This window comes from Trichechus manatus, unplaced genomic scaffold, assembly GCF_000243295.1.
Source record: "Trichechus manatus latirostris isolate Lorelei unplaced genomic scaffold, TriManLat1.0 scaffold00087, whole genome shotgun sequence".
Classification (NCBI taxonomy): domain Eukaryota; kingdom Metazoa; phylum Chordata; class Mammalia; order Sirenia; family Trichechidae; genus Trichechus; species Trichechus manatus.
The window spans coordinates 7,076,208-7,086,555 of record NW_004444023.1 but is presented as its reverse complement, the minus strand read 5'-3'; the positions used below and the strand labels follow the sequence as shown (position 1 = coordinate 7,086,555).

General features: G+C 41.8%; 1 protein-coding gene across 1 annotated transcript in view; it reads right to left on the bottom strand.

Moving 5' to 3' along the window:
• LOC105756014 (zinc finger protein 432) overlaps window positions 1–10,348 on the bottom strand; it is a 20,482-nt gene that overhangs the window by 7,390 nt on the left and 2,744 nt on the right. The window contains 3 exon segments of the mRNA XM_012557114.2: window positions 264–359; window positions 636–762; window positions 8,428–8,581. Coding sequence (XP_012412568.2) covers window positions 264–359; window positions 636–762; window positions 8,428–8,442 — 238 coding nt within the window. The 5' untranslated portion in view covers window positions 8,443–8,581.

Below are 10,348 nucleotides of genomic sequence, written 5' to 3'. Positions count from 1 at the left end.
AGGCCTGGCAATCTGCTTCAGAAAGGTCAAAGCCCTGAAAACCCTATGAAGCAGTTCTACTCTGCACACATATGGTCACTATGAGTTGGAATCGACTAACAACAACAACAATATATTTTCCTCTAAAAACCTAAAAGTAAAGGAGTTTTGATACAAGGAGAAGGATACATAAAGTCTCTGTTTACGCATCTTCAGATACCCTCACCAGTGACATCTTTATTTAATGACTTGGGCACCCACCTTGCTGGTTCCCACTCACTCACCTGGACAGATCTGACTGTGGATTTCATCTTCTGTTGTCCATAGTTCTTCTCCTCGTTCCAACATGGAGAGGGTAACTGGATTGTTAGCTTGATATCCTGTTCATGGCAAATGATAGAAGACTTACAGACGTACTGAATTGGGTTAGGGTATGTCAAGATGGGAAAAAGTCACATTTTCGGGACTAGATAGTTTTCGCATGCACAAAGGCTTTCCTCTCAGGAAAGAGCACCTTCTACCCTCTTATCTGGAGACAAAGAAGGATCTGCGAATCTCACTTCAGAGCACTAAGGTGTCTTCAAAGTGTAAGCAAAAGAGAAAGGAAAGGCCACTGACTGGGCACCCTCTGAATGACACAGGGGAGTTGCCCTCACCCATGGACACCAGGTTGCTATAGTTCTCCAACATCACATCCAGGTACAGGTCCTTCTGAGCAGGGTCCAGGAGCTGCCACTCCTCCCAGGTGAACTTTATGGCTACATCATCAAATGTCAGCAATTCCTGTAATAACACAGTCATATTTAAGTATTTCACTTTTATTGATAAAGAAGTGCAGCGCGATGAATCACTTTTATACGGCCTTTCTCACCATGGTTTTGTGACTCCTCCAAAAGACTGGGTGGGGCTATGCAAACAAGGTGCTTCTGGCCCACTAAGGGGATTGGACAGCTTGCTGCTAATGTAAATAAGGTGCACAGTACCCGTGTGGGGGGTGGTACCATGCAAATAAGGTGTATGAAACCCTAACAAGGGGATTGGTCAGTTTTGCCATCCTGCTAGGATTAAAAAGGCAGCTAACCCCAGAGCAAAAGGGGGACCTCACTACCACCAAGAAAGAAGAGCCAGTAGTGGAGCTTGTCCTTTGGACCTGGGGGCCCTGAACTTAGAACCACTTAGACTCAGGAGACAGAGATTTGTAACATCTGAGATGGTGTGAGATGGCGAGATCTGTAGTCGAGAAATGGCAGCAGCAGAAGCAGGAGACCAATGTGAGACGGCATGGGGCTTCCCAGCCCACAGAGCAAGGCATCTACAGTGGGTGAACCAACTAAAGGGACAAGACAGCTGAGCACCTCTGGGCAGGCGGCTTCCTGGCAGAGTAGGGTGCCTCCAATCACTTGTCAGTGGAGCTAGACTTGCCAACCCACAAGCTAGAAAACTGACCACCTTCAGGCCAAGGCTTAATGGTAGAGTGGGGAGCCTCTGGGCACTTATCAGTGGAGCTAAAGACCTTTGTAACACTTTCTCTAGCTGGGCAGAGGCCAGGCTGCACCATGAGGCTGAGGGGCTGAGAGGCCAAGGGGCTGAGAGGTGGACAGCCAGGGAGAGGTCTGCTTGCAGTCACAGCTGAGAACCTGTCCTGGCTGAAGAACTGTATCTTCAGTTGCTCCTGGTCCTAAATTGTAACCTGTTACTTCCCTAATAAACCCCATAATCGTGAGTATTGTCTGTGAGTTCTGTGTGGCCATTACAACAAACTGTCAAACCCAGGAGAGAAGCAGAAAGAGCCACAGGAGGGACAGCTGGTGTCAGAATCGGATAGAGGAGAGAGGAGGTATGTCTGATCTCCACCTCATAGGAATCAGCCTTGTGTTGATGATTCTCCCCCACTGTGAAGTTAGACGTCATATGCCCCCGCACCACCATTTTTCACAGTTGTGTCAGAAGTGGGATTCATTGCAATGGCTCTAGACTCATGAAAGCACAGGACTTTGTAAGAGAAAGGAGAAAGCGTGTGGGAAGTGAAATTTTTGATTCTTTGATGGTTATTTTGTTTGCTGTTATCTGTACTGGTTGAAAGGAAAGTAAGACATGTTATGCTGCAGCAAAGGAGAGATCAATGGAACCCAAGCATCTGGAGTGGCTTGTGGCAAAAGCCAGCTGGTTAAGCAAGATGAATGATAGGGGCCAGAGTCTTCTGGTTCCACCCAGGCAGAGACCTAAGTCCATATGCATATGAATGGGAAGACAGTCAAGGGTGAAGAAGAGAAGATGTAACTGGAATGTTTTAAAAAGATTTATGTGTTTATTTGAATATACCATGGATACTGAACATCTCTCCTACCTACTGTTGTAAAACAAACCTAAATGTATGATGAAAATGAATACGGGTGAGAACGTGTAATTCCACCTTCAGCCAAGACTTGATTAAAAACCAAATCCACTGCCGTTGACTTGATTCTGACTCATAGCGATCCTACAGGAAAGAGCAGAACTGCCCCACAGGGTTTCCAAGGAGCGCCTGGTGGATTCGAACTGCCAACCTTTTGGTTAGCAGCTGTAGCTCTTAACCACTGTGCCACCAAGGTATGCTAGAAAGGGAATTAGGATGTTTGTTTCTATCCAGCAGCCCTGCGTATAGAGTATTGGGGGCTTAGGCAAAAAACTTGAGCTCCATCCAGGGAATTTGCATCTGAAAAGACATGCAGACCCACCCACATCTGCCAGGAGAGCAGGAGATTTGCATTTGAAGGAAGGACCTTCAGAGAAAACACTGACTTTTGCTCTTTGAACTGTGAGCAAGCTTTTGCTGTTGGTTGGGTGCATTAAGGCAGGAAAAGCCAGAGCCCATCAGAAGAACCCTCTTTCAGGACTGGCAGTTAAAGGGAGCCAGCAAGTAGACAGCTCAGCGTGCTCGCTTGTGGTGACCACCTGGGTCCACTTGATGAGTGAAAGTGGGGAAGGTGCTCCAATGAAGAGATGAGCTGAGTTTGGATATGTTCCATTGGCACACACTGACCTAGCCCATAGCTGATAGGGATGAGAGAGCAAGGGACTGCTGGTCAGAAGTTCAGGGAGTTGTGTGGACTCTTGAGCCTACAGGTGGTGCTCACTGACATAGCCTATGCGGGCTTGGGATAAGAGAGAAACGGCTGGTTGGTCTGAAGCAGAAGAAGGTGTGTGGACCCCCGAGCCTACTGCTGGTAACCACTGACCTAGATTGAATGACTAGGGATGACCTGACACCGACTGAATGGGGATGAAGATGAGCTGTCCAGAACCCAACTGAATGAAGAGAGAAAGAAACGTTTGACACTATGAGCTGGTGTAGATTGCTGTAATCTGATGGCTTGCTGTGGACTGGACTTTGCTTATGGATGCAGATGCTCAAAGTCTAAACAGAAGATTCTTCTGATGAAGCAACATCCTTTTCTCCTCAGACTACTGGTTCAATAGGCATGGGCAATTTAAAAATTGGCTTTCTAAAATTGGGGGAGATAAAGGCATGAAGTGGCTGGCTTAACGAAGGAGACCAGGGAGGATCCTCACTGAATAGATTCCTCTTTTCCTGACAGGTCTGGGGAAGAGAGGGTGGGGGAAAATGCTGATAGGAGTATATGATTCAGTTGTGAGTGTTGATCATTAGCAGAGTTAATTGTGTCTTTAAAAGCTGTGTTGTAGAAGCCATAACTGTCAAAGAGTGGACTAATGGGGAAGCACTGCTAGACTGCAGTACAGTGACCGAACCTAAAATCCCCTGAAGGCTTTGCTACGCTGATACCTCATAAGGTTCAGAGTAAGGGAGTAACCTTTCCGACCTTTTAACAGAGGTCAGAAAGGGGGAAGATGAGATGACTTTTGGAGAACCTGACCAGATCAGATGGATACCTGCAGCAGATCTGAATGGCTGGTGCATGAGTAAACTCAACCTGAGGATTTTCTGCCCTACTATAGGACTAATTGTTAATGACTATTTTGATTTGTAAAATGATTGGGAGGGGGAAGTTATCCTCCAAGTATGAAAGAACCATGGCTAGAAAAGGCAGGGAGTGGTCTGCAATGTAATGAATTGCTTTTATATGGCCTTTCTCACCATGGTCTTGTGACTCCTATAAAACGACTGGGTAGGACTATGCAAATAAGGTGCTTGTGGCCCAACAAGGGGATTGGACAACTTGCTATTAATGCAAATAAGGTGCATGGCACCCTTAGGACCATGCCAATAAGGTAATATGGAACCCTAATGAGGGGATTGATCAGTTTTGCCATCCTTCTAGGCTTGAAAAGAAGGCCAATCTCAGAGCAGAGGGGAGACCTCACTACCACCAAGAAAGAAGAACCAGGAATGGAGCACATCCTCTGGATCTTGGGGCCCTACATTAAGAACCTCCTAGACCCAAGAGTCAGAGAGAGAGAGCTGTAACACCAAAGACAGCGTGAGACAGCAAGAAGCTCAGCAGACAAATGGCAGCAGAACCAGGAAATCGCTGCAAGAGAGTGTGGTGGCTTCTCAACTCATGGAGTGAGGTGGCTACTGTGGATGTGCTGATCCATGAAACTAGAGAGCTGAGCACCTTTGGGCAGAAGGCTTCATGGCAGAGTGGGCTCCCTCTGGGCACCTGTCAGCAGAGCTAGGCTTGCCAATCCACAGAGCTAGAGAGCTGAGTATCTTTAGGCCGATGCTTAGTGGCAGAGTCCAGTGCCTCTGGACACATATATGTGGAGCTAAAAAGCTTTGTAACACTTGCCTGAGCAGTGCAGAATGAGCCAAGACAAGAGGTGAAGGGGCCAAAGAATAGAGGGGCCATGAGGCTGAGAGGCTAAGGGCCAGCAGAAGCCTGCCTGCGTGCATGGCTGAGAAGCTATCCTGACCAAAGAACTGTATCCTGAGTTGTGCCTGATTCTGAATTGTAATTTGTTACCTCCCTAATAAACCCCAATACCCCTAATAATGGGTATTGTCTGTGAGTTCTGAATGGCCATTACAACAAACTGTCGAACCCAGCAAAGAAGTAGAGGGAGCCATGGAAGGGATGGCTGGTGTCAGATTTGGAAAAGGGAGGAGAGAAAAGATATGTTTGACCTCCACCTCATACATACGAATCAGCCTTGGGCTGATGGTGATGATTCTGCCCCCCTGTGAAGTTAGACAAGGTCAGACACCACCATGCCACTATTTTTCACAACAAGGAATATAAAGGATGTTGTCCTGCTCATGTTAACCATAGACTGCATCAGTAAACCTTTTGAATTTTTTAATACACTATCATAGGATCAGTTTCCAAGTAATTATTATCCTGTAATTGTGTAGTGATCCATTCACTCGAAAAAATGTTAAGCTTTTATAAAATGTAGCCACTAAATCCTCTTAGTAACATAAAAACATCAGATTTGTGTATATATTTTAAATATAGCATTTACTGATCAGTCAGTAATCTATATGAAAACCTTATGAAGCAGTTCTACTCTGTAACACATGGGGTCATTATTAGTTGGAATCAACTGGACAGCAACTAACAACAAAATATATGCTAGTGATAACTAGATCCATGATATAGATTGCTACATTCACTGTAAGTTTTCCCAGCCAATAAAATATGCTACAATCTCAGGACACTACGTAAATGTTTAATTACTGAGTAGAATAAAAGAAACTATAGAAATACATACAAAGCATAACAAACTATTAATGAAGATCAGACAAATTTGGAAAAAAATATTCTAAAATATAGAGTACATGCGTGATACATGTATGAACATAGGCACATATATGTATGTGTTTATATACATAGACATACATGTATATATTAATAGAAAGGTTAACTTTATACTAAATAGGTGGAAGAGATCATTAAAAACCTCAAACCAAACCCGCTGCCTTCAAGTAGATTCCGACTCATAGCAACCTTATAGGACAGAGTAGAACTTCCCCATAGGGTTTCCAAACTGGAATATGCTTTTTAAGAGGTAACTCAAAATAAAACACAAAGACACAAAGAGACAGAATATATAAAGAACAGTTAAATAAATATGGAGGATAATGTGAGAAAGTCTAACATATACCTATTCATAGTTTTGAAAGAGATTCTGGAGTAACAGAGAAGCAAATTATTAAGATCTAAGGACTGATACATTTTTCAGAACTGATTATAAACACCCTATAACTCAGACTTAGAAAACTAGCAAACTCCAAGCAGGAAATTTGCATTGACTCCTCAGACTGTAGCTACAGAACACCAGATACAAAAGGAGGATTATGAAAGCAGTCAGAGAGAAAACACACATTAATGCCAAAAGAAAGATAAAATTACTGACAGCTGACTTTTCCACCCAATCAATGGAAGCCAGAAAAAAGTGCAATAATAACTTCAAAGTCCTTATTGCAATGCAGCCTAGCCCTAAGCACCACCTGAAAGTGAATATGGACCCGCCTGTCAAGTGAACTGCCACCTTCCAGTCTCAATATGCCTTGCAATCAAGGCAGGTTAAGATCTAGGGAAAAACTTACGGGATAATCTATTCCCATGTTATTGCAGAGACTACATAGGGGAGAGAGCAGACTTGGTAAAGACTGCAAATTCTTAAGCCTGATAAATCTTGCCACATTCTGAATTGCTTCATTTGAGCCATAAATCCATTTGGAAAAAAGTTAACATAAATTCCTACCTAATTCACACTCAAAAGTAACTTCTTCCCGTTACTAAATAAGCAAAAGAAATGCTCAATATATAACAGAAATAAACAACTTCTATTAGTCAGTAAGAAAAGAGTTTTTTAAATGCAAAAATAATGACAGGCACTTCATAAAAGAAAAAAACCAACTGACCAACAATGACACAAGAAAGATTTAAATCTCACCTGTGATTAAAAAAAATGCAAACTAAAGTAAGATAAAGAGATATTGGACCATTCAAATTGCTGAAAATTATACAATTTGATAATTTCATATTATTAAGTGTTAGAAAAGATTTAAGGCATGGATGTTCTTATATATCACTATGTGTAGACGCTAGACCAAAGGCTCTACATAGATTAACTCATTTTTTGAGTATGACTATAAATAAAAGGAATTTTATGTAATTAACATTCCTCAATCAGTTTCAGTCATTATTTTTTTAGATGCTCATACTATACCATTTTAGGCCACCGGGTTGGCTGCTATGTTCTTTGGAATATGATTCCATTCATGCAAAAAAATCTCATATCTCAGCATGGCTGAGAAGAGGCTGTCGTGATGGAAGAACTGTATCTTGTTACTTCCCTAATAAACCCCATGGTGGTGAGTATTGTCTATGAATTCTGTGTGGCCACTGTAATGAATTATCAAACCCAGCAGAGAAGTAGAGAGTGCTGTGGGAGGGACGGTTGGTGTCAGAATTGGTAAAGATGGTGGAGAGAGGAGTCATGTCTGACCTCCGCCTCAAGGGAATCAGCCTTGGGCTGTTAATCCTGATTCTCTTTCCCCGTTGTGAAATTAGAGGAGGTCAGACTCTGCGCCCACAGCATTTTTACATGAAGTTATAAAGCAAACACTATGGATCCTAACAATTCAAGCCTTTACCTGATATCATTTCCTTCACTCTCTTGCCAAATCTGTACTAAAACACTAGTTCAGCTATCTGTTCATGAAGGACCATTTGAAAGCCATACAATCCTTTTATTTTCCTCAGCCATTTAGGTTTTATTCCTAAATTAACTCAGACAGTCACAAGGCTGGGCCCTTGCATTGGTGTCCTGAAAAACTGTGTCCCTTGAATTTGCTTTGTCTATTTCCATGGGGTCTATGAGGTATCCTGTAATAAACGACCATGGGAAATCTGCTTTGGCCTTTATTAGGCTATTGATCAAAACACCATTCACCTCATTACCTCTAGGAAGAACTATCGAAATGTTCCTGAGATGCAGGTGCCATGAAATACTGACATCCTCTGAGGAGTCTGTCTGCTTTCTCCTCACAGCCATTGTATATTATATAACTTATCATGATTCTCTTGTTGTGGTGGCCGTCAGAGATATCAGATGCAAGATGATTTTCATGTAACCCATGGGATCCTCCAGTCACACATTATGTTCCAACTTTAGTCACTTAGTAGGAATCATATGAACAATATATTCGGGATCCTACTTTGCCCTGATGTTGAAGTTAAGGGTCAAAGTTTATTTCACTCCAGATCCTGAATTAATTTTTCACACATCTCCACCCAGGTGGTGCAATGGTTAAGTGCTCATCTGCTAACTGAAAGGCTGGCAGTTCAAACCCACCAGAGGCTCCATGGGAGAAAAGACTTGCTGGGCTGCACCTGTTAAGATTACAGCCTAGGAAACGCAATAGGGCAGTTCTGTTTGGTTTAATAGGGTCGCTATGAGTTGGAATCGACTTGATGGCACACAACAACAACAATTCATTAGGCAGTAAAGGAAAGAATAAAACAAATCAAAAGTCACCTGGGCATCGATCATTTTCTTCTGTTTTGAGCAAAGGCCAACAACTGGGATATCTGTCTTTGTCTCTTCTGGATCTACCCCAAATTACTGGTTAGAAATTTCCCCAGAAATGATGACATCTAGCTTCTGGACTACATATATATCACTTAGGTCTCTGAAAAAAAGATTTGAACAGCACAACATGTAAACTAGACATTATTGACATATATAAAACACTAGATCCAGTAGAAAATATATTCTTTGCTAGCACATGTAACATTTTCAGTTATTGACAATATGCTGTACCAGAAAAAAAATTCAACAGATTTCAAAAGATTGAAATTATATAGAGTATATTCTCTGACCACAGTACAATTAATTCAGAAAACAATAGCAAAAATAACTACAAGATCCTTAAGTGTTTAAACTAAGCATTATATATCAAGAAGGCAATAAGGAAGCACAGAAAATAATGAAATACGAAACAAAGAAATGAGCAATAGAGAGAGGACCAAAAAAGTCAAAAGTTGATTTTTCTGGGGGTGGGCGGGGAACCAATCTAATAAAATTGGAAATTAGTGGTAAGCTTGAATAAGAAAAATTTTAAAAAGAAGTCAAAATGAACTAATGGAGAAAAAAATGATAATGGTGCAAATGTTACGACCTTTAAAAAGATGATATAAGGATATTATGAACAACTTTGTACCAATAAATCTGGAAGTTTACATGAAAGTTACAAAATTCTGGAAAAACCTAACCTTTCAAAACCTTCCAAAATGCAAACAAAGGCTCAACTGGCCACATCAGTATATTCTACCAAATATTTAAGAGAATACACCACCAAATCTTACTCAAACTTTTCAAGACTAAAAAATGAGGAAACAACTCAATTTGTTTTATGAAGTCAGCATAACCTCATATCAAAACTTAGTCAATGACATTGCATTAAAAGTAACCAAACCCATTGTTGTCAAGCAGATTCCGGCTCACAGTGACCCTACAGGACAGAGTAGAACTGCTCCACAGGGTTTTCAAGGCTGTAATCTTTAGGAAGCAGACTGTCACATCTTTCTCTCACAGAGCAGCTGTTGGGTTCAAACCACCGACCTTTTGGTTAGCAGCCGAGCTCTTAACCACTGACTCACTAGGGCTCCTGCGAAAAGAAAACCACTAGCCAATGTCATTAAAAAACAGATTTAATATGCTAGAGAAATAAGAGCCGTCACACGAATAGATATCTGCACATCCATGTTCATTGCAGCACTGTTCACAATAGCAAAAGGATGGAAACAACCTAGATGCCCATCAATGGACGAATGGATAAACAAATTATGGTATATCCACACAAAGGAATACTATGCAACGATAAAGAACAACGATGAAGCCTTGAAACATAACATGGAGGAAGCTGGAGGGCATTATGCTGAACGAAGTTAGTCAGTCACAGAAGGACAAATATTGTATAAGACCACTATTATAAGAACTCAAGAAAAGGTTTAAACACAGAAGAAAACATTCTTTGACGGTTACGAGGGTGGGGAGGGAGGGTGAGGGTTATTTACTAACTAGATAGTAGATAAGAATTATCTTAGGTGAAGGAAGGACAGCACATACTACAGGGGAAGTCAGCACAACTGGACTAAACCAAAGCTAAGAAATTTCCTGAATAGAATCAAACACTTTGAGGGACAGAGTAGCAGGGGTAGGGGTATGAAGACCATGCTTTCAGGGGACATCTAGGTCAACTGGCATAACAAAGCTTATTAAGAAAATGTTCTGCATCCCACTTTGGTGAGAGGCGTCTGGGGTCTTAAAAGCTTGCAAGCGGCGATCTAAGATGCATTGATTGGTCCCAACCACCTGGAGTAAAGGAGAATGAAGAACACTAAAGACACAAGGAAAGTATTAGCCCAAGAGACAGAAAGGGCCACATAAACCAGAG